Source organism: Anomaloglossus baeobatrachus, chromosome 10 (assembly GCF_048569485.1).
Source record: "Anomaloglossus baeobatrachus isolate aAnoBae1 chromosome 10, aAnoBae1.hap1, whole genome shotgun sequence".
Taxonomy (NCBI): domain Eukaryota; kingdom Metazoa; phylum Chordata; class Amphibia; order Anura; family Aromobatidae; genus Anomaloglossus; species Anomaloglossus baeobatrachus.
Genome location: NC_134362.1, coordinates 32,455,112 through 32,479,784, shown reverse-complemented (window position 1 = coordinate 32,479,784; position 24,673 = coordinate 32,455,112). Strand labels below are relative to the sequence as shown.

Genomic DNA, 24,673 nt, shown 5'->3' with positions numbered 1-24,673 from the left:
GAGTTCTCTGCTGGAGAAGCACATGTATATTGTTGTGGACTTTTGTTTGGATTAAAACCGTGTGCTGTGAACCTTAATGCCTGGATCCCGTGTCTTCTGCTGCGCAGCCGACCGTGCTACCTCACATATGGTGGAGAATGCGGGCATGACAGCCGGTGAGGTGTAGCATCCATCCCTGGTGACCCAGCAGCACATGTCCTGGATTCGAGCGGCTATACTACAGCCCAAACCCGGTGACGCCATGGAGGACATACTAAGGCAGCAGCAACAGACTAATGCACAGCTACAAGAGGCTAATGCACAGCAGCAACAGACCAATGCACACCTGCTCCGGGCGTTGGAACATCAGCAGCAATCCTTGCAAGCGCAGGACACAAGGCACCAAGAACAGCTGGTTCAGGCCAATGCACGTCAGCAGCAAGCCTTACAAGCGCAGGAAAAAAGGCACCAAGAACAGATGGTTCTCCTGGCCAAGTCGATCCGTGCCGGACCGGCAGCAACAACCCCGGGACCGGGTGACGACGGCAGCGTCCGGAAAGCGGTGAGACAAGCATTACAAAAGATGACCCCGGGGGATGATGTGGAAGCGTTCCTGGCGGTGTTTGAGCGGGTGGCCGAGCGGGAAAAGCTGCCGACCCCCCCAGTGGGCTGAGGTATTGTCGCCCTATCTGACGGGGGAACCCCAAAAAGCGTACCTGGACCTCTGTACCGAGGACGCCATTGACTATGTGACCCTGAAAGCCGAAATACTGGCTCGGTTAGGGGTGAATACCTATGTACGGGCTCAGCGGGTAAATCAGTGGTTCTATGAGGAAGCCAAACCCGTACGCTCCCAGGCCTATGACTTGTTGCATCTTGTAAAAAAATGGTTGCAGCCTGACACTCTGAGCCCGGCGCAAATGGTGGAAAGGGTAGTAGTGGATCGTTTTGTGCGCACTTTACCCGTCACCGTTCAACGGTGGGTAGGACAGGGTGACCCGAGTACCCTGGACCAATTAGTGTCCCTGGTAGAGCGGCATGTGGCTACGCAGGACTTGATACGGGACACTGAGACTTTGCGTACCGCCCGTCGGTCCGGCCCCTCCAAGCCTAGGGCCAAGGACCCACCGCTGACACCGGTGCAGGAGTCCCCTACCGTCCCGTCTGAGGCCGCGGCCGCCATTCCTGAGGTCCGGAAGGTTCTGTACCCTAAACGACAACCCGTCAAGGGGGTTTCCGTCTCCATTAGATGTTGGCGGTGCCAGCGGGTGGGACATATGGAAGCCCAGTGTCCACTCACCACGGAGCCCATGGATTGTGGGGTTACCCGGCGGGGTTCAATGTATGCTCAGGTGGTGTGTACCGCTGACCTGGTCTCCCCAGAGACGGAGCCCCACTTGTGCCAAATACAGGTGAATGGATGTCCGGTTACAGGATTGTTGGATTCCGGAAGCTTAGTGACCCTTGTGCGATCCACCTTGAGGGCTAAAGTAAAGGCCACAGGACGTACCGTGGGGGTGGTTTGCATACATGGGGACCGCCGAGACTATCCCACGGGGATTGTCACCATCACAGCACCTTGCGGTCAGGTGCAACATGAGGTGGGACTTCTTAACACTCTTCCCTATGACGTGATCCTAGGAAGGGATCTGCCCTATTTTTGGACTTTATGGAAGGGACCACCTAAGTCTCCTCAGATATTGGTCAGTCCGGGATCTGAGCCCTACAATCCTGAATCCGGGACACCTGCCGTAGGGGTCCCCATGATAGGGACAGAATGTGAACCCGATAGGTCGCCCCTAGAGGTATTGGCAGGAGAGGCTGAGACGGTCAAACTCATCCCGGAGTTGGAGGCGTCCCCGGATACGTTTGGGACTGCCCAACTCCAGGACCCTACATTAATACATGCCCGGAGTCGGGTGACAGTAATTGACGGGGTGGCACAGCTGCCCGGTGCCCAGGTAAGGTACCCCCATTTCGCTCTTAAGCAGGATTTACTCTACCGGGTAGATGAAATACGGGGCGTGGGGGTAGAGCAGTTGGTGGTGCCCCAGCCGCATCGTCGGCGGGTCCTCGACTTGGCTCATAAACACCTGATGAGTGGCCACCTAGGGGTCAAGAAAACGCAGGAGCGAATATTGCAAAGGTTCTATTGGCCCGGAGTCTTTGGGGAGGTAAAACGGTTCTGCGAAACCTGCCCGGAGTGTCAGCTTACCGCACCCCTGACCCATTTTCGCAGTCCGTTGGTACCATTACCCATTATAGAAGTCCCTTTTGAACGGATAGGGATGGATCTGGTGGGGCCCCTCGTAAAGTCCGCTCGAGGGCACCAACACATCCTAGTGATCGTTGACTATACCACCCGGTATCCCGAGGCGATACCTCTCAGACATACTGCAGCAAAGCTTATAGCTCGGGAGTTGTTTGCTGTGTTCTGCCGGGTGGGGTTGCCCAAGGAGATCCTTACGGATCAGGGGACCCGATTCATGTCTAAAGTGACCAAAGAGCTATGCCGGCTACTCCCAGATCAAGCAGTTGCGTACGTCTGTGTATCATCCTCAAACGGACGGTTTAGTCGAGCGTTTCAATAAAACCCTGAAAACCATGCTCAAAAGGGTAATTTCAAAAGACGGGAAAGACTGGGATATGATTCTTCCCTATTTGATGTTTGCCATCCGTGAGGTGCCACAGGCATGCACGGGGTTTTCGCCTTTTGAATTGTTATACGGGCGACATCCCCGGGGATTGTTGGACCTGGCAAAGGAAACATGGGAGCAAGAGCCCACCCCCCATAAAAGTGTGATTGAACACATTTTGGGTATGCAGAACCGCATAAGCGCGGTCATGCCAATTGTGAAGGAGCATTTACAGGAGGCTCAGGCCGCGCAAAGCGGCCGCTACAATAGACAAGCCACCGTGCGGACCTTTAAACCCGGGGATCGGGTGTTGGTATTAATCCCCACGGCGGAGAGTAAATTCCTGGCTCAGTGGCAAGGCCCCTACGAGATAAAGGAAAGAGTCGGGGTGGTTAACTATAAAGTATTGCAGCCCGGTAGGCGGAAACCTGAACAAATATACCATGTCAACCTATTAAAACCTTGGCAGGAACGGGAAAGCCTGATGGCTGTTTTTTCCCCATCTCCCTCCTCTTCGGGTCGTTCACCTCCGGCTCCAGCGACCTCCGGAGAGGACGAACCGGAAGTAAGGATTGGAGAAGCCCTCACCAAGACTCAGAGGCGAGAGGCCAGACGGTTGGTTCAGCAGAACCCCGATGTCTTCTCCGAGCTGCCCGGTAGGACCAGTCTGATACGACATGATATTGTCACCGAGCCCCACCTGAAGGTACGCCTGAAGTCATACCGGGTACCGGAGGCTCGACGACAAGCCATATCGGAGGAAGTAAAGACAATGTTACGCCTGGGGGTCATCGAAAAATCCCGGAGTGAATGGGCTAGTCCGATTGTCCTAATACCAAAACCCGATGGCTCCTTAAGGTTCTGCAATGACTTTAGGAGATTGAACGAAATATCCAAGTTCGATCTCTACCCCATGCCCAGGGTGGATGAGCTGATTGATAGGCTGGGACAGGCGCGGTATTTTACCACGCTCGACCTGACCAAGGGGTACTGGCAGGTGCCACTGACGGAGTCCGCCAAGGAGAAAACCGCTTTTGTTACGCCGGAGGGTCTCTTCCACTATGTTGTCTTGCCTTTTGGGTTACATGGCGCTCCGGCCACGTTCCAGAGGTTGATGGACTTAGTGCTGGAACCCCACCAGGCGTATGCATCAGCGTACCTTGATGACATCATTATTTACAGCTCCGATTGGCAGACCCACTTGGAACAGGTACAAGCGGTGGTGGACGCGCTTCGAACAGCCGGATTGACAGCCAATCCCAAGAAATGTGCGTTGGGACTCACGGAAGCCCGCTACTTGGGCTACGTGATAGGCCAAGGAGTGATTAAGCCCCAAATTAACAAGGTTGAGGCGATCCAGAAGTGGCCTAGACCCCTGACCACGAAGCAGGTTAGGGCCTTCCTGGGTATCGTGGGGTACTACAGGAGGTTTGTAAAGGATTTTGCGGGACTATCAGCCCCCTTGACGGACCTTCTCAAAGGCAAGAAGTCCGTCATGGTGCGCTGGACTCCGCAGGCCGAGGACTCCTTCCGGGCCCTGAAGGGGGTCCTGTGCGGACAGCCCGTTCTCGTACACCCTGATTTCCGGAAGGAGTTCATAGTACAGACTGACGCCTCAGAGGTCGGCCTGGGGGCAGTGCTGTCTCAGGTGGTTCAGGGGGAGGAACACCCCGTCACCTTCTTAAGTAGGAAGCTCACCCCTCCCGAGCGGAATTATAGCGTAGTGGAGAAGGAGTGCCTGGCGATCAAGTGGGCCTTGGAGTCCCTACGCTATTACCTGCTGGGACGGCAGTTTTGCTTGGTGACGGATCACTCTCCACTGGTCTGGATGAGGTCCGCCAAGGAACGGAATGCCCGGGTTACCCGGTGGTTCCTTTCTCTGCAGAACTTCCGGTTTACGGTTGAACATAGGGCCGGTGGGTTGCAGGGCAACGCCGATGCCTTGTCCCGCGGCCCGTGTTTGATGGCGGGAGTTCAACCCCGCACGCTTGAACTGAGGGGGGGGTATGTGAGACTGTGACCGGGGTTATCTATGACGGCCGGTATGTCTCGCCCCGGTTGTGCTCACTCCATGATAGAAAGTAAATCCACTCTAGGGTTAATGCTGTTTCCCTACAGGCTGAAGGAAGGGTTAAATAGAATCAGGAACAAGGGCAGGTGTGCCGGGTGTGAGGGAGTGATCACAACTCCCTGAGTTCTCTGCTGGAGAAGCACATGTATATTGTTGTGGACTTTTGTTTGGATTAAAACCGTGTGCTGTGAACCTTAATGCCTGGATCCCGTGTCTTCTGCTGCGCAGCCGACCGTGCTACCTCACAGGGTCCATTCTCGAATATTGTTGCTGCTGCAGTAACGATGTAGTTCGTCATTCCTGCGGAAGCACACATCGCTCCGTGTGACACCGCAGGAACGAGGAACGTCTCCTTACCTGCCTCTCGCACGCAATACGGAAGGAAGGAGGTGGACGGGATGTTCGTCCCGCTCATCTCCACCCCTCCGCTTCTATTGGGCGGCGGTTCAGTGACGCTGCTGTGACGTCGCTGAACGAAAGGAGGCGGATCGCCGGTCACAGCGACATCGCAGGGCAGGTAAGTAGTGTGACGGGTCCGCACGATGTTGTGCGCCACGGGCAGCGATTTGCCCGTGTCGCACAACCGATGGGGGCGGGTACCCACGCTAGCGATATCAGTCATGATATTGCAGCATGTAAAGCGGCCTTAAGAGTACTATGCCTTTAAACAATATGGGCAGTCCATATGATGATGTCATGTCTTTGAAAGCTTCTGATAGGTTTAATCTGAGTTAATTTGAGACACACCTGTGGATGTAGTTTAATCACACCTGAAACACACTGCTTCTATATGTAGCATCATGGGAAAGTCAGAAGAAATCAGCCAAGATCTCCAGAAGAGAATTATGGACTTTAACAAGTCTGGTTCATCCTACATTGCAATTTCCAGATACCTGAAGGTGCTTTGTTCATCTGTACAAACAATTATACACAAGTACAAACAAGAGGGGAATGTCTAGCCATCCTACCGCTCAGGAAGAAGACGGGTTCTATGTACCAGAGATGAACGTGCTTTGGTCAGACATGTGCATATCAACCCAATAACAAAAGCATGACCTTGTGAAGATGCTGGCGGAAGCTGGTAAGATTGTGTAATTATCTACAGTGAAATGAGTACTGTATCAACATGGGCTGAAAGGGCACTTTGCCAGGAAGAAGCCATTACTCAAAAAAAACCCCACAAAGTCACATTAATGTTTGCAAATACGCTCAGAGAAACAGACTTTAAACTGAAATAACGACAACGAAACTATAAAATTGAACTGTTGGTCCATAATAAGCATCATTACATATGGAGGAAAAAGGGAGAAGCTTTGAAGTCTAAGAACGTTATGCCAACTGTGATACATGGGGGCGGCAGCATCATGTTGTTGAGTTGTTTTGCTGCATGAGGGACTGGTGCACTAAGAAAAAAAAAAAAGTAGATGGCATCATGAGGAAAGAAGATAGTGGCAATACTGAAGAAACATCTCAAGACATCAGCTAGGAACTTGAAGCTTGGGCGGAAATGGGTCTTCCAAATGGACAATGACCTGAAGCTACTACCAAACTGGATGCAAAGTGGCTTAAGGATAACAAAGTGAATGTTTTGGAGTGGCCATCACAAAGCCCCGATTTCAATTCTAGTGAAAATTTATGGGCAAAGCTAAAAAGGCTGTTGCAAGTAAGGTGATCTACAAACATGGCTCAGTTACACCAGTTCTGTCAGGAGGAATCGTTCTAAATTCCTACCAACTATTGAGAAGCTTGTGGAAGGAAATCCAAAACATTTCTCCCAAGTCATACAATTTAGGGTCAATGTTTCCAAATACTAATGAAATGAATTGAAAATTTTGACTTTGCAGAAAGTAATAAAAATGCCTTACAACATTATCTCTCTCATTATTCTGGCATTTTGCAAATATAAATAATTTTGGTTCCTAACTGACCTAAAACAGGAAAGGTTTATCCTGATCTCATGTCAGATAGTGAGAAAAAACCTGCAGACGTGTCTCTTTAGAGAGCGGAGGGAAAAACCTGCAGACTTGTCTTTTTAGATGGTGGATGGAAACTTCTGGTTTCAACTTTATATGCAGGATACATGTGTAACTTGCATTTGTAGATTGGACGGTGAACTGTTCAGAGAATGATTTTTGTAACTATTCTTAAAGGGAACCTGTCAGCAGAAATTTTGCCAGAAACCTAAAAGATTCCCCTCTGCAGCTCCTGGGCTGCATTCTAGAAAGGTTCCTGTTGTTATTGTGCCACCTTTGAGACCAAAATAAAGACTTTATAAAGTTTTACCTTTTTGTATGCTAATCTTTTTTTATGTACACGGGGGCGGGCTGTCTTGCTTCCGTTAGTCGCCCTCCTGCTGCTTTACACCGTCCCCCATCGCTCATTTCCATAACTGAGGATGCCGCCCAGTGCTCCCGAGGTCTCGCGCATGCGCCGTGCCACTCTCGCGGGAGTGAGCACTGTGCAGTGTGACCGCTGGTGACGTGTTGCGCAGGCATGAGATTATGGGTGACGCTGTGATTGTCATCAGCAAGTACCCGCCCATAATCTCGTGCCCGCGCTTTTCACTCTGCCTCCACCGTTTTGCTACTCCACTCCTCCCATCTATTTCCTGCTCCAGGGAAAGATGGGTAAGAGGTGACGTGGGTTCATCTGGCCAGCGCTTGCGCAGAACGATGGAGGCAGAGGGGAAAGCGCGGGCACGAGATTATGGGCAGGTACTTGCTGATGACAATCACAGCGCCGCCCATAATCTCATGCCTGCGCAATCACGTCACCAGCGGTCACACTGTGCACAGTGCTCAGTCCCGCGAGAGTGGCACGGGGCATGCGCGAGACCTCGAGAGCACTGGGTGGCGTCCTCAGTTATGGAAATGAGCGATGGGGGACGGCGTAAAGCGGCAGGAGGGCGACTAATGGACGCAAGAAAGCCCGCCCCCGTGTACATAAAAAAAGATTTGCATACAAAAAAGGTAAGACTTTATAAAGTCTTTATTTTGGTCTCAAAGGTGGCACAATAACAACAGGAACCTTTCTAGAATGCAGCCCAGGAGCTGCAGAGGGGGGAATCTTTTAGGTTTCTGGCAAAATTTCTGCTGACAGGTTCCATTTAAGCCCATGCCATGATATACACGACCAAATCATTCAGTGCCCGAGCATCCAATATTGGTCATTTGCCTTGTTCCTTATACACATGGATTTCTCCAGAATTTGAGTCTTTTATTTAATATGATATACTGTAGATGATGGGATATTCAAAGTCTATTTTTTTTTTTTTTTGAAAACACTTTTTCTGAAATTGTTCCACAATATAGGCGCAGTTATTCACATTGGTGAAACTCTGACTATCTTTGCGTCTGAGACTCTGCCTCTTTAACATTAATTATTTTTTTGTTATATATACAGTCATGGACTTAGTTGAAAATTGACTTTCCAGCTATTTTTTTTTTCTATTAGTACCACTTAAATTTCCAGCCTTTTTGTTACCCTGTTCCAAGACTTTTGAGATTGTGCTGCTGCCATCGATTTCAAGACAATTTCATTTTTCAAATGAAATGGAAGAATTCTCCAACTTTCTGATCTGTTCTATGCTCTGCTGTAGATAAATATGGCTATAAGAGATATATAAATAACTTCTTTTTTGTTTTCATCACATTTTACACAACATCCAACTTTTTCTTTTAGAATTGGGTTTGCTCATAATCTGATGTATTGGTCAATTTTTTTCCACATTGCTTTCTTTGTGCAATGAAAGAGATTAATTAGAAATGCACAGCTTGTCCTGGAAGTGATCCTCTCTGTAGAGAAAAAAAACAATTCTATAACAAGAGCCCCCACAGAGGTCAAAATCGGTCCCGGGATGCAGAATATTAGTACAGGTGTGTACTATACAATTGTTTTCTATGGAGCATAAAGCATCCCATCGAAAATTAATGCAGAAGGTTCAGATTCCCGATAGTCATGGTTCAAGTATGGACTGTCAACCCTAGATCTTCTGCGGGTCTCCTGATCTGAACTCAACAGCCTCATAAGCATATGTGAAGCTGTTGAATTAGGGTCAAGAACACCTTAGGCCACCCGGACAGTGTGGCCTCTAATCGACCCATGAATGTCAGATATATGAAACGGACCTTACGTCCAACGCAGGGCTTCAGGATGGAGTGTAATGCTCCACATCAGTAGGCCCTGTATAAGGCATAACTTATCAAGTTTGCCCAAAGTGTTCTTAAAACAGTTATTTTGTTATTTATCCATAGTGCACCATCTATGCCATTACACATCTGCTAGACCAAAACTATACCTATAAATAAAACAAAAAATCTGTGCATTTCTACCAGTCTCCAACAAGGGTATTTCACATGTAGACATATCAGCAAGGGCTTGCGTACAACACCCTATCGCGCCCCTATTTTAGATTGTTGTTACAGCCACAATTCCTAGCCTGAATGGGGGTCTCAGCCTCATAGGCTTCTAGATGACCCTGTTAGTTCAGGTCAGGAGACCAGCAGCCTAGCCAAAAATTGTGGCCATATCATGAACAGTAAAATATGGTCACTCTGCGGTCTTGTGAATAAGCCTTAGCTGTTATATCTAAACAGGCCTGCATAAATCAATGCACCAACTGCAGAAACATCCCATTCAGATACAGAAAACTGGTTTGCGGTTGCGAAACGCTCTACAACCAAGATTGCAGTGTGTGAATATACCCTAAAAGAATGGATCACCTTGTTTGTCCAGCTGCTTTCTATGTCCTTTGTAAACTGTTTTGTGTGATATTTAGTTATTTTTGCTTTACGCCAACCTTTTAACACACTATTTGTATTGTATCCAGGTGACAAATATGGTAAGTTATTGACCCTGCTCATGACTTGTGACTCCAGTTTGGCTTTTGCACAGTGTTTGGCTGATTGCTTTGACTTGTGTTCCCAGCTTGTGCTGTTTTGCCCCCATACATGAGCGGAATCTGGGTTTAGATATCAAGGCCCCAAGAGTGACAAGTCTATTCCCTGTCAAGTGGGCTAATAGCATGAAGGCCTTGCCTGCATGTGTACAGCCTGCCTGAGACTGACTGCTAATGACTGCTTTTGACGTACCCGCAATCATGCGCTAATGTCAGCCATTGTCCCAGCCATAGACACCAGCATCGGGCTAAACGATTAATTATAGGTAGAGTAACCTCATCTGATACATGAGTACAATCAGTGTCTTATAGGGGGCACTCCAACTAAAATGCAATTTTAATCCAACATTCCTCACTCATGAAAAAGTCTTCATTAGGACCTCTGACTTCTTAGGACTTCTTCCTATGGTGGTTGCCAACAAGAGGATTAAATCGAAGGAATTTGCAAAACATCACATACACTTCCAATATATGAAATGCAAACTACATTTTGCAAAGTGTAAATTATGGCCAGTTTCTTCAACTAAAATATATTCAATATTTGCTAACTGGGAAGTTTTTTTTAATGCTAATTATGCTTTAGCCGGATGTAACCTATGAGACTTGTCTCAATTCGCATCCTGAAAGCCATGGTCAAAAAAATTACCTAAATATTATTCAGCCTTTGAATCATTGACCTATAGGCAAATTGCCATGCTTGGGTATATTCCTTTGTGGCGTAGATAAATTTGAGCAGTGCTGTCATGTAGGGTGAATTCACATACACAGCAAGGCAGATTTACTGTCTAAGGCCTCCTTCACACGTCCGTGTCTCCGGTACGTGTTTGGTACGTTTCCTTACGTGCCGGAGACCCGGGCACACGTAGACCCATTAAAATCAATGGGTCTGTTCTCACGTACGTGTTTTGCCATGGACTGTGTGTCCGTGTGCAGCATACGTGTGCCTGTGTGCTCCACACGTAGACATGTCCATTTTTCTCCGGCATCACGGGTGTCACATGGACCGCACGGATATGATCCGTGTGACACGCACCAGAGAAAACACACGTATCTATGAATTAAAATTAATTTCTATAATCACCTTCTCCAGCGCTGCTGTCTCTGCCGCTGCTGTCACTTGCTTCTGACCCCCGCTCATTATGCTCATCACATATTCACTGCACTGCGGGCCAGAAGCAGCAGCAGTGGGGAGTCTGCAGGGCCGGAGACCGTAGATCAGAATCACGGACAGCAGCGACCGGGCAAGTGAGCAGAAAGTTCCTGTTCTCCGTGTGTTATCACGGATAGCACATGGAGAACACACGTGTGCCATTAACACGGCTCACGGAGGGCCATACACCTCTTTTCTTTGTCGCTCTATTGGGAGACCCAGACAATTGGGTGTATAGGCTATGCCTCCGGAGGCAGCACAAAGTATTACACTCAAAAGTGTTAAGCCCCTCCCCTTCTGCCTATACACCCCCCGTGCTCCCACGGGCTCCTCAGTTTTTTGCTTTGTGCGAAGGAGGCAGACATGCACAGCACAGCTCCACAGATTGGTCAGCAGCAGCTGCTGACCAGGTCGGATGGAAGAAAAGTGGGCCCATATAGGGCCCCCAGCATGCTCCCTTCTCACCCCACTCTTGTCGGCGGTGTTGTTAAGGTTGAGGTATCCATTGCGGGTACGGAGGCTGGAGCCCACATGCTGCTTTCCTTCCCCATCCCCCTCAGGGCTCTGGTGAAGTGGGATCCTATCGGTCTCCAGGCACTGAGACCGTGCTTCATCCACAACTCCTGTGGAGACTGCTGGATAGGAGCCGGGTTCCGTTCAGGGACATGGCCCTGCATCTAGAAGGTACTCTGTATCCCTGTAGGGACCGTGCACGGCAACACCTCAGCTTTGCTGGGTGTGCTAGTGCACCGGGGACCGCGGCGCTGACCGGGTCTATATGTGCCATTACACACTCAGCGTCGCTGAGTGTGTTTATATGTAGGGGCTACCGCGCTAACCGCCGCTGCCATGTGAAACTGCGGCGCGGCTGGGACTTGTAGTTCGCCGGGGACTTCGGCGTCGGCCGCGCTTTTACGGCGGCGACGCTTATACTCGAGTCCCCGGCTTTCTTGCGGCCTAGCTTCCTTTTTCCCGCCCTCAGCCCTGACAGGCAGGGGGAAGGGCGGGACGCTGCACGGAAGAGAGGGACAAACGAGCAGCATGAGGGCTGGAGCATGCTTTGCATACTCCACTCCCCTCACTGTGCACTGTGTGAGACGCCCACGGCTCCCTCCTCTCTTCAGGACGCCGCAGCCATTTCCTGTCAGCTCCTCCGACGCTGCAGAGAGGGATTAACCCTGGGAAACCCAGACACGGTCTCTGGTGGCCTCACAACCGCTTTAGGCGGCTGGTAAGCAGCACCTGGGGTGTTACCCCCATGGTGCTGTAGTGTATTGATACATTCTGTGTTATTACTATATACTTTACACTGTATGAGCACAGTTCATTATGGCTATTTACCCTTTTGTGTTAATCAGGGAAAACAATAGCATGGCGCCCACAAAGACAGGGGTGCCAAAAAACAGGATTATTAGGCTGCCTGCGCCGCTTGTACGACCCAGCTGCCGGCAGGTCCCATTGACCCTCATTGTGTGCAATGTGTGGCCCCTGTGACTCTCTTCTTCAGCCAGAGCATCTGCTAAGAGGGGCCCAGGGGGAGACACCTGTTGACACGGTCCTTAGTGACGGGGATGGAGTTTGCAAAACTCTCTGAGACTATGGCTGAGATACTAGAAGCCTTGCAGTCCAGGCCGGTATCTCAGCAAAGGGACTCTGTTGAATCATTGTTCCCTGGCCCCCCTCAATTGGACCAACAATGTCCTCCCGGGATACATTCCAGGCTGAGGGTTCTGACTTAGACCCCAGCCCCAGACCGACTAAGCGGGCTCGCTTAGAATTTTCCTCGACATCATGTTGTTCAGGGTCTCAGCGGGGGGAATCTCCGGTTGATGATGCGGAGACAGCTGATCAGGATTCTGATCCTGAGGGCGCTCTCAATCGTAATACTCCAGACGGGGACGCCATAGTGAACGATCTCATTGCGTCCATCAATCAAATGCTGGATATTTCTCCCTCAGCTCCTCCGGCGGAGGAGTCAGATTATCAGCAGGAGTAATTCCGCTTCAGGTTCCCCAAGCGTACACCGAGTATGTTTCTAGACCATTCTGATTCCAGAGAGGCAGTCCAGAATCACCATGCTTGTCCAGATAAGCGTTTTTTCTTAGCGCCTTAAGGATACACGTTGTCCTTTTCCACCTGACGTGGTTAAAGGTTGGACTCAGTGTCTCAGAGTGGACCCTCCAATCTCACAGACTGGCGGCTAGATCATTACTTGCAGTGGAAGATGGAGCCTCGCTCAAAGATGCCACTGACGGGCAGATGGAGCTCTGGTTGAAATCCATCTATGAAGCTATCGGAGCTTCTTTTGTCCCAGCATTCGCAGCCGTATGGGCGCTACCAGCTATCTCAGCAGGTCAAGCGCAAATTGAAGCAGCCACATACACGGCCGCGCCACAAGTGGCATCCATTACCTCCCAAACTTCGGCAACGCTATTAGTGCTGTCCTGGACTCTGCGAGCTGTACGGCGGTTGCGGCCGCCAATTCGGTGGTACTCCGCAGGGCCTTATGGCTACGGGAATGGAAGGCAGATTCTGCTTCCAAAAAAGCGCTTAACCAGTTTGCCAATTTGTGGCGACAGGTTGTTTGGCGAGCGTCTGGATGAAGTCATCAAACAATCCAAGGGAAAGGATACATCCTACATCCTTACCCCAGTCCCAACCAAACATATCCCAACAGAGGAGAGGGCAGTCGAGGTTTCGCTCCTCTCGGGGCGCGGGCAGGTCCCAATTCTCCTCGTCCACAAGGTCTCAAAGACAAAGGAGCTCTGATGCATGGCGGTCTAAGTCACGTCCTAAACAGACCACCGGGGGCGCCGCTAACAAAGCGGCTTCCTCATGACTTTCGGCCTCCGCTAGTAGCATCCTCGGTCGGTGGCAGGCTCTCCCGCTTTTGCGACACCGGGCTGCCACAAATAAAAGACCGCTGGGTGAGAGTTATTCTGTCTCACGGTTACGAGATAGAGTTTACCTCTCGTCCCCCGACTCGATTCTTCAGGTCATCCCCGCCTCCCGAGCGAGCCGAGGCTCCTCTGCAGGCGCGGCGCACTCTGACGGCTGAAGGAGTGGTGATCCCTGTTCCTCTTCAGCAACAGAGCCACGGTTTTTACTCCAACTTGTTGGTGGTCTCAAAGAAGGACGGGTCTTTCCGCCCGGTCCTGGACCTGAAACTGCTCAACAGACGGGTAAAAACCAGGCGGTTCCGGATGGAATCCCTCCGCTCCGTCATCGCCTCAATGTCCCAAGGAGATTTCCTTGCATCAATCGATATCAAAAATGCTTATCCCCATGTACCGATTGCTCCAGAGCACCAGCGCTTCTTGCGCTTCGCCATAGGACACGAATACCTGCAATTCGTGGCACTGCCGTTCGGCCTGGCAACAGCCCCACGGGTTTTTACCAAGGTTATGGCTACTGTAGTAGCGCTTCTACACTCCCTGGATCACTCGGTGATCCAGTATTTGGACGATCTGCTGATCAAGGCACCCTCTATAGAGGCATGCCAACGCAGCCTTGACGCTACCCTGGAGACTCTCCAGGGTTTCGGGTGGATCATCAATTTTCCAAAGTCAGATCTGACACCGGCCCAATCGCTGACATATCTTGGCACGAAGTTTCATACTCTCAGCGATAGTGAAGCTTCCGCTGATCAAACAGCAGTCACTACGGAAAGGGGTACAATCTCTCCTTCAAGGCCAGTCACACCCCGTGAGGCGCCTCACGCACTTCCTGGGGAAGATGGTGACAGCAATGGAGGCAGTCCCTTTCGCGCAATTTCACCTGCGTCCCCTTCAATGGGACATCCTATGCAAATGGGACAGGAAGCCGACGTCCCTCGTCAGGATCGTCTCCCTCTCTCAGACGACCAAAGCTTCCCTTCGGTGGTGGCTTATTCCCACTTCATTAGCGAAGGGGAAATCTTTCCTACCCCCATCCTGGGAAGTAGTCACGACGGACGCGAGTCTGTCAGGGTGGGGAGCGGTTTTTCTCCACCACAGGGCTTAGGGTACGTGGACCCAGCAAGAGTCCTCGCTTCAGATCAATTTTCTGGAAATACGGGCAGGGTATCTTGCCCTGAAAGCTTTCCAGCAGTGGCTGGAAGGCAAGCAGATCAGAATTCAGTCGGACAATTCCACAGTGGTGGCATACATCAACCACCAAGGCGGCACACGCAGCCGGCAAGCCTCCCAGGAAGTCCGGCGGATTTTGATGTGGGTGGAAGCCACGGCCTCCACCATCTCTGCAGTTCACATTCCAAGCGTGGAAAACTGGGAAGCGGATTATCTCAGTCGCCAGGGCATGGACACAGGGGAATGGTCCCTTCACCCGGGCGTGTTTCAGGAGATCTGTTGCCGCTGGGGGGTGCCGGACGTCGACCTCATGGCGTCTCGGCACAACAACAAGGTACCAATGTTCATGGCACGGTCTCAAGATCCCAGAGCTCTGGCGGCAGACGCCTTAGTTCAGGATTGGTCGCAGTTTCAGCTCCCTTATGTGTTCCTCCGCTGGCACTGTTGCCCAGAGTGTTACGCAAGATCAGGGCCGACTGCCGCCGCGTCATCCTCGTCGCTCCAGACTGGCCGAGGAGGTCGTGGTACCCGGATCTGTGGCATCTCACGGTCGGCCAACCGTGGGCACTACCAGACCGACCAGACTTGCTGTCTCAAGGGCCGTTTTTCCATCTGAATTCTGCGGCCCTCAACCTGACTGTGTGGCCATTGAGTCCTGGATCCTAGCGTCTTCAGGATTATCTCAAGTTGTCATTGCCACTATGAGACAGGCTAGGAAACCAACGTCCGCCAAGATCTACCACAGGACGTGAAAAATGTTCCTGTCGTGGTGCTCTGCTCAGGGTTTTTCTCCCTGGCACTTTGCCTTGCCCATTTTTTCTGTCCTTCCTTCAATCTGGACTGGAAAAGGGTTTGTCGCTCAACTCCCTTAAGGGACAAGTCTCAGCGCTCTCTGTGTTTTTTCCAGAAGCGCCTAGCCAGACTTCCACAGGTACGCACGTTCCTGCAGGGGGTTTGTCACATCGTTCCTTCTTACAAGCTGACGTTAGAACCCTGGATTCTGAACAGGGTGCTGCTGGTTCTTTAGAAATCACCATTCGAGACAATGAGAGATATTTCTCTCTCTCACGCCTTTCGCAGAAAGGGTTTTTTCTAGTAGCAGTCACTTCACTTCGGAGAGTGTCCGAGCTAGCAGCGCTGTCATGCAGAGCCCCTTTCCTGGTTGTTCACCAGGACAAGGTGGTTCTGCGTCCGGTTCCGGACTTTCTCTCTAAGGTGGTATCCCCCTTTCATCTCAATCAGGATATCTCCTTACCTTCTTTTTGTCCTCATCCAGTTCACCAATGTGAAAAGGATTTGCACTTGTTAGATCTGGTGAGAGCACTCAGACTCTACATTTCTCGTACGGCGCCCCTGCGCCGCTCGGATGCACTTTTTGTCCTTGTCGCTGGCCAGCGTAAAGGGTCACAGGCTTCCAAATCAACCTTGGCTCGGTGGATCAAGGAGCCAATTCTCGAAGTACACCGTTCGGCTGGGCTTCCGGTTCCCTCAGGGCTGAAGGCCCATTCTACCAGAGCCGTGGGTGCGTCCTGGGCTTTGAGACACCAGGATACGGCTCAGCAGGTGTGTCAGGCGGCTACCTGGTCGAGCCTGCACACTTTCACGAAACACTATCAGTTGCATACCTATGCTTCGGCGGATGCCAGTCTAGGTAGACGAGTCCTTCAGGCGGCGATTGCGCACCTGTAGGAAAAGGCCGTTTTACGGCTCTCTTACGAGGTATTATTTTACCCACCCAGGGATTGCTTTTGGACATCCCAATTGTCTGGGTCTCCCAATAGAGCGACAAAGAAGAAGGGAATTTTGTTTACTTACCGTAAATTCCTTTTCTTCTAGCTCTAATTGGGAGACCCAGCACCCGCCCCTGTTTTTTTGTGTACACATGTAGTTCATGTTGAATGGTTTCAGTTCTCCGATATTCCTTCGGATCGATGTTACTTTAAACCAGTTTATAATTCTTTTTCCTCCTTCTTGCTTTTGCACCAAAACTGAGGAGCCCGTGGGAGCACGGGGGGTGTATAGGCAGAAGGGGAGGGGCTTAACACTTTTGAGTGTAATACTTTGTGCTGCCTCCGGAGGCATAGCCTATACACCCAATTGTCTGGGTCTCCCAATTAGAGCTAGAAGAAAAGGAATTTACGGTAAGTAAACAAAATTCCCTTCTTACACGTCCGTGAAAAACGTGCATAATTTTCATGGACGTGTGAAAGAGACCTAATACAGGCAGTCACAAAGTCTATCACAGTGGATCAATTTGGCACTTATCAGACTCTTCGTGGATGACACTTCTTAAACCAGTATCCTAAAAAGTTACATACACACCAGTAGCAAAACCAGAACATATTATAGATGGACAAAATTCAGGCCTCTTTTAAGACATTTATACAAGCAAGGAGTCAATGTTGGCTCAGCGGCCTCATATATTCCCACGAGTTCAAGTCAGAAGATTCTTGGCTCTCCTGACATTGCGATCCATACTCGGTGAATGTCAGAAGTGTGAAGCCTTTCTAATGGATTCGGGAGTAATATTTTTCTAGGAGTGATTCTTTAGAGGTTTTATTGTGTATATAACCAGATATGCCTTACATGTGATCACCGGTGGTCTATCAGCTGAGAGTGCCTTACTTCTCCTGAGAATGGCGGCTTAGCTACTGTCTGTTCCTAGAATTCACTCTGCTATTTTTGTATTTGTTATCCACTAATAAATACAGAAATAGCAGAGTGAATTCTAGGAACAGACACTAGCTAGGCCCCATTCTCATGACCCTTCATGAATGGCCATTGCTTGGATACTGGTACCTGTGATTTTAACATAGGAAGGAGTCTCAGCAGTCAGGCCACCACTGACCAGACCAGTCAATATACCATAATTAGGCTACTTTCACACTTGCGTTGGACGGCTTCCGTAGCATTGCGTTGCATATAGTGGCACAACGGATGCTACGGATCGTACAAAACACCGGAGCTTTTTATTTTTTTATTTTTCTTCTTTACAGTTTTACCGGCAGCAGACTATTGTGAAGATCAGCTGATCGCTCTCAATAGCCGGCAGCCGGGCGCTCAGCTGAGCGCTCTCACATGCCGGCGGGCGCTCAGCTGAGCGCTCTCACATGCCGGCGGCGGGCGGGCACTCAGCTGAGCACTCTCACATGTCGGCGGGCACTTAGCTGAGCGCTCTCACATGCCGGCGGGCGGGCGTTCAGCTGAGCGCTCTCACATGCCGGTGGCGGGCGGGCACTCAGCTGAGCACTCTCACATGTCGGCGGGCACTTAGCTGAGCGCTCTCACATGCCGGCGGGCGGGCGCTCAGCTGAACGTTCGGCCACCAAGAGACAAAATAAAGTTTGTGATTTAAAAAAAAAAAAAAAGAGCATGCGCAGTGAAATCCTACGGATTGCGCTGCTCAAAAAAAGTTACATGCTGCGTTTCTTCCGCCCGACGCAGCGTCAAAATAACGACGCTGCGTCGTCCAGCGGATGCAATTCTGACACTTGCGTTACAGTGCGTCGTCCATACAAGTCTATGGAGAATAGCGCAGTGTGTTAACGGACTGCGCTATTCTCCATAGTGACGGACTCCGCTGAACGCAAGTGTGAAAGTAGCCTTATCTGGTGCAAAATCTTATTTATGACAGTTTTTTTTATACATGAGACAGTCATGTGAGGCTTCCTCTAGTGAACGGTGATTTGACCCTCATTGATTTCTAGAACAAAGGCTCCTCATGTTTTCTGATAAAATGACCCTCTGGCTTTAACCATTTCTTACTAAGATGGTGAAAGGAATTGCATAGCATTAAATGGAGCAGTTTGAACACGAGAAGACATGACACTTGGGTCCCTTCTAACTGCACTCACTGGGACTCTTAATGATTAAAGAAAGGTACTTTACAGTGGATTTGTCACCCAATATTTTGAAAGGCTGGAATATGACAGACGACATTGCAGACCCCCTACCAGGCTGACGGCACAAGCTTCTTGTTGGATATATTACACAAGGTTTAACTGGGGTCCAAAACCAGCAATATTTCTTCCTAACGTCTTGTTCTCCACTCTTTAGCCGCTCTTAAATATCTGTGACAGAAGTGACATCACTATTAATACTTGACGCTTAAACTAGGATCAATCTGAGTGGAGTAATAGAAATAGTAACTGTTAAAAAGCTTTTTTTCATTCACTGTTTGGCCCTTTTAAACCCTGTGTAATGCACCATAAAGCGCCTTTAAAGGCTGGATATTCCTACATATTTATGCATTCATTCTGTAGGTAGTGATTGTCAGGACAGAGTAGCGGCACTGCCATTAGGTTTTGCATAACTGCATGCTGGCGTTACAATATCCCCTTTCTATGTTTAATACTCACGCTTGTAGCTGCACAACCATCGACTGTCCGCACAGAGTTCAATAACTGCATGCCAACTGTTATATTAAAGGATCAAACCGCCAAGGACAAAGCATTGCAACACATGGCAGCCATGTCCTCTGCTCAGATTGTGTCCGCCACCGCCATTCACAACAAGCTGGGACTACCAGGGATTCCTCGTCCAGCCTTTCCTGCTGCACCCGGGGTGAGTGTGTGCTCAATGAGTACGGGCCGGCGTCTGTATCATGTGGCTCTCCTGTAATTGTGCAAACCAAAGCTCCCAGTCATAGGCCTGACTGCCACAAACTGGGAGTTATGGTTGTACAACTAGATTTAGATTCTCCTATACTTCTGTTGTGCAGCTTCACTTTGGAGATATTGTATAGAAAATATTAGGGAACTGTTTTAACCCTAGAACGCGCAACCATAGAAATCTACAATACAAAACAAGTAACCTAGCAGGCCTGCGAGGCCCCAGGTATGCGTTCTAGGGTTAATGGATATTTACAGATATTATATCATTGTAAGACTCTCTCTGCTATCATTATTCATTATAGCCCTTAAAACCAGACAGTCTGCACCCAAATCTGCATGTTTTGGAAGGAAAAACACTGCTGAAAAAACAATATTTTTGCCGCCTTTTCTTTTTTTTTTTTTTCTTTTTCTTCATTGCTTTCAATGGTAAAAACACAGAAAGAATTGACATTCTGCAGATTTTTCTGCAACAAAATCTGCAAGGAAAAAATTCTGAACGTGTGCACAATACTTCAGAATTTCCAGACTTTATTGGCCTAAAAATATCCTTGCAGATTTCTGAAAATCTGTAAGAAAAAAAACAAAACGGCAAAAACGCACCATATGCACACAGCCTTAAGGGTCAAGTAATTTTTTCCTGTAACTGTAGCTGGCTTTTCCATCAATGTATTCCATTTTTTCTTTCTCTTGGCACCATCAATGCAAACTCACCCAACCCCCCCCCCCATCAGAAAAAAAAATAATCATTTTTTTCTTTTTTGTCCCTCTAAAAGACTTGAACCAGAGAGCTTTTGATTGCTTATATAATGTTTTGAAATGTATCAAAAAAATAAACATTAGGTAACACTTAAAGGTGGTTCACCCCTTTTCATTACTGGCCACATTGATATTCTGTTGAGAAACAGTTTGTCTCAAATGCCTTGTGTTGCCAATATTGGCTGTGAGTGGCGCTATTGCGATCCGCTCATCCCCGCACATGACCCCTAGGGCTCCATCACCTTTGATGTCTGGTGATGTCACGTCAACTTCCTGTTGACCTGACATCTCCGTGGCCGGCCCCAGTCTCTGTGAGTCACTGGGCTGTGGGTGGCGTTTCACCACTCTTTACTTGCCCAGAATCAGTCCTGCTTGCGCGCTCTGCGGTAAAGGAGGAGGGAGCAGGGAGATGATGGGCTGTGACGAGCGGTGAAACGCCACCCACAGCCCAGTCACTCAGGAACACTGCGGCCTGCCTCAGTTAAAGTGACATCACCGGTCATCAGAGGTCACGGAGCCTGGGGGGGGTCACGTGAAAGGGGTGAGCGGACCACAATAGCGCCACTCACAGGCACTATTGGCAACACAAGGTATTTGAAAGAAACCTTGTTTCTCAACATAATATTGATGTGGCCAGTAATGAAAAGGGGTGAACCACCCTTTTTAAGTATAGTGAATAAAAAGAGAGTTTAATCTTTACTCGCCTGTATGTGATGTTTCAGCTCTGCTCAAGCAGGAGAATTAAAGAGCATTATAGCCTGTTAGAAGTACATAGACAGGCGAAGTATTCGGCCATACGTTTGGCTTGTTAGGAATGCCATAGTAAAACTTTGTCAGACCCCAGGATTGGAGTGGAAAGCCGATGGACTAAAAGAGCCCATTCATTCTGTCAAATATAGATGCCATGATTGGTATAGACTGTGGCACTTAAGAGGATTACATGATAAGAGACCAAATTTATTAATCTCTAATTGCTCCTTCCAATATGGATAGTAGCACACAGGACCTCAGGAATCCAGGGCTCTGAAATCTTCATCTGACGGTATCCCAATAACGGCGATAATACAGGGTGGTCCTTAAGTGGTAAAAAAAAAAAAAAAAAACGTACACCAAAAATATTTTCAATTAAACTTGTTTTCTTAATTCACTGCAACCCCTCACAACCTCGCATCAACTGGGTAATACACACATCAATGATCCACTGAAAATATTCTAAATCTACCACATGGCACGCTAAGGCCACGTGCGCACATTCAGTATTTGGTGAGGTTTTAATCTCCATATTTGTAGCCATAACCAGGATTGGAAAAATCACAGGACAAGTATAAGGCCGGTGTCACACTTGCGAGTGCCTCACGTGTATCTCGCACGACTCTCGCGTTGCATCACCCGGCATTTACTCACACTCTCCGGACAGGGGCGTCTCACCTGCATAGAGATGCATGCAACCAACCCGCTCCTGTGAGTCCGTGCCAGGTGATGCAACGCGAGACTCGCGCGAGATACACGTGAGGCCACTCGCAAGTGTGACACCGGCCTTACACTTGTCCTCTGATTTTTCCAATCCTGGTTTTGGCTACAAATACTGAGGTTAAAACCTCACCAAATACTCAACGTGTGCACTGGGCCTAATAGTGCTTCAATTTTCATCATTCAGATTTTTCTCTTTGGTGTTTCTTTGAGCCAGTCTTCTTTTCCTTTTTTGTCTTTATGATGGTTAGCATCAATGTTTATCACCTGCACACATTTTTATGTGACCTCTTCTTTTTTTCTTTTTGTTAATGAATTTTCCTGTATGCACCCTCATGCTGGTGCCCAATAGACATTAAATCCAGATATTTTTTGTAATCATTACAGCATATTTAAAATGTAAAAGTAACATTGTCAACAGTTTATAAAATCTCTGAAACTGTAACTTATACAGCTCCTATACAAATCAATGTATCTCCATGGTTGCAGACTACAAACAAAGCCTGTTTAGTCTGATACAAAATACGTGTACTTTTCCTGCACTCCTTCTACCATAGTATGTGTTGGGCAGCAGAGTAAAGGCCGCTTTACACACTGCGATATTGTGACCGATATCGCTAGCGTGCGTACCTGCCCCCATCGGTTGTGCGACATGGGCAAATCGCTACCCGTGGCGCACAACATCGCGCGGACCTGTCAGACTACTTACCTGCCTAGCGACGTCGCTGTGACCGGCGAACCGCCTCCTTTCTAAGGGGGCGGTTCATTTTGCGTCACCGCAGCGTCACTGAACTGCCGCCCATTAGAAGCGGAGGGGCGGAGATGAGCTGCCGGAACATCCCGCCCACCTCCTTCCTTCCTCATTGCGGGCGGCCGCAGGTAAGGTGAGGTTCCTCGTTCCTGCGGTGTCACACACAGCGATGTGTGCTGCCGCACAAACGAGGAACTACATCGCTAGCTGCAGCAGCAGCGATATTCGAGAATAGGGGGTGATGTCACCGATGAGCGATTTTTAACGTTTTTGCAACGATTCAAAATCGCTCATAGGTGTCACACGCAAAGACATCACTAAAGCGACCGGATGGGCGTCACAAATTCCGTGACCCCAACGAGGTCGCTTGAGCGATGTCAAAGCGTGTAAAGCGCACAGTGCGTTTTTCCGCAGCGTTTTTGCTCGTTTTTCTGGTGCGGTTTTGGGCTCAAAACTGCATGACTTTGCTTCCCCAGCAAAGTCTGAGGTTTCAGTTTTGCTGTCCATGCACAGCTTTTTTTTTTTTTTTTTTTAGCTGCTTTTTTGATCTGAAAAAAAAAATGGTCATGTCAATTCTTTTTTGCATTTTACTGCGTTTTCCACCCATGCCGTGCATTGGAAAAATGCAGCCAAAAACGCACCAAAATGCGGTAAAAAACGTGCGTTGTTGCCGCAGGTACGTTTTTGTGCATTTTCAGTGGCCAAAACCGCTGCATCTTTGTGGTCACAAAAAAAGCAACGTGCGCACATAGCCTAAGGATCAAACAAGACACAGGATGTGTTTGTAGTCTCAACTATTTAGTCACATAAATCTATATAAAATAGGACTTAAAAAAAAATGCATTGGAACAATCCAAAAGTCTACATTCCTTTAATATTTTTTAACTATTGTATGTTTTAGAAGGTTAAATATTCTGAATAAAATGCAACAAAGTGCAGATCACAATTTATTACTTGTAAAGAAAAATAATTTTATATATACTTCACCTACCTTATGACTTTGTTTCCATTTACAGTACTGGCCAGGGATGCTTCAAACAGGGCAGCCCGGCTCTTCACAAGAGTAAGTGTTACAGAAAACTAACTTCACTGATGTACGTAACCACTGATGGGCAGAGGTCTCACACCTCTGTAATGCTGCTTCCTGAATTTATTAACATCTGCCCTTCTGCAGAATTTTTCTACACTGCGGGACAGACTTAAAGGGAACCTGTCAGGGGCAATATGCACCCAGAAACATGAGCAGTTCTGGGTACATATTGCTAATCCCTGCCTAATCGTTCCTGTATCTAATAGCTTAGATAAATAGTCACAAGGGTGTTAGTTTCCTTGGCTAGTCGGCCCCCTTCCCATGTAAGCACGCTCCTATGGGTGTACTAACATGCCAATGAATGTGCAGCGTCAGAGGATTGTCACGCTCACCTCTCTGCTGCCATCGCGTCCAACTCTTGGATTTCGGCTCAGGGTGCATGATTTCAGACTTTCGGTCATGCGGACTATGAAGCTGGGTGTAGGCAACCAGGCTTCAAACTCGTGTAGTGCGCATGACCGAAAGTCTGGCATAATGCACACTGAGTCGAAATCCGGGAGTTGGATGCAATGGCAGCAGAGAGGTGAGCGTGACCATCCTCTGACGCTGCGCATTCATTAGCATGTTAGCACACCCACAGGGGGTGCTTAAATGAGAAGGGGGCCGACTAACCAAGGGAACTAACGCCCTTGCAAAGTCCCTGCGCTCATTGGCATATCATATGGGTTCTTTAGAAATACTTTTTCTAAAGATCCCTTTTTCTATGCAACTATAGACTGGGACAGTTAGGCAGGGATTAGAAATAAGCACCCAGAACTGCTCGTGGTTCTAGTTGTATATTGCACCTGACAGGTTCCCTTTAAATATATGCAATGGGTCAATGTATGTTGCAAATTTTCTACTCTGATTTCCTTCCTTGTCATGTAGAGGGGTGAATTTCAGGGTAGGTCTCATTGCATATCTGCTGCAGAATCCATACATTTAGGCCTAAGGGGTACTTTACACGTTGCGACATCGCTAGCATCGGCTAGTGATGTCCAGCGCGATAGTCCCCTCCCCTGTCGCAAATGCGATATCTTGTGATTGCTGCCGTAGCGAACATTATCGCTACGGCAGCTTCACACGCACTCACCTGCTCGGCGACGTCACTGTGACTGCTGAACTATCCCTCCTTCAAGGGGGAGGTGCGTTTGGCGTCACCGCGACGTCACTAATCGGCCGGCCAATAGAAGCGGAGGGGCGGAGATGAGCGG

General features: G+C 48.9%; 1 protein-coding gene across 2 annotated transcripts in view; it reads left to right on the top strand.

The window, feature by feature from the left end:
* TEAD1 (TEA domain transcription factor 1) overlaps nt 1-24,673 on the top strand; it is a 230,967-nt gene that overhangs the window by 164,403 nt on the left and 41,891 nt on the right. For both annotated transcript variants that reach the window (XM_075325658.1, XM_075325657.1), the window contains 2 exons: nt 19,229-19,363; nt 23,407-23,453. In XM_075325658.1, coding sequence (XP_075181773.1) covers nt 19,229-19,363; nt 23,407-23,453 — 182 coding nt within the window. The remainder of the gene's footprint in view (nt 1-19,228; nt 19,364-23,406; nt 23,454-24,673) is intronic.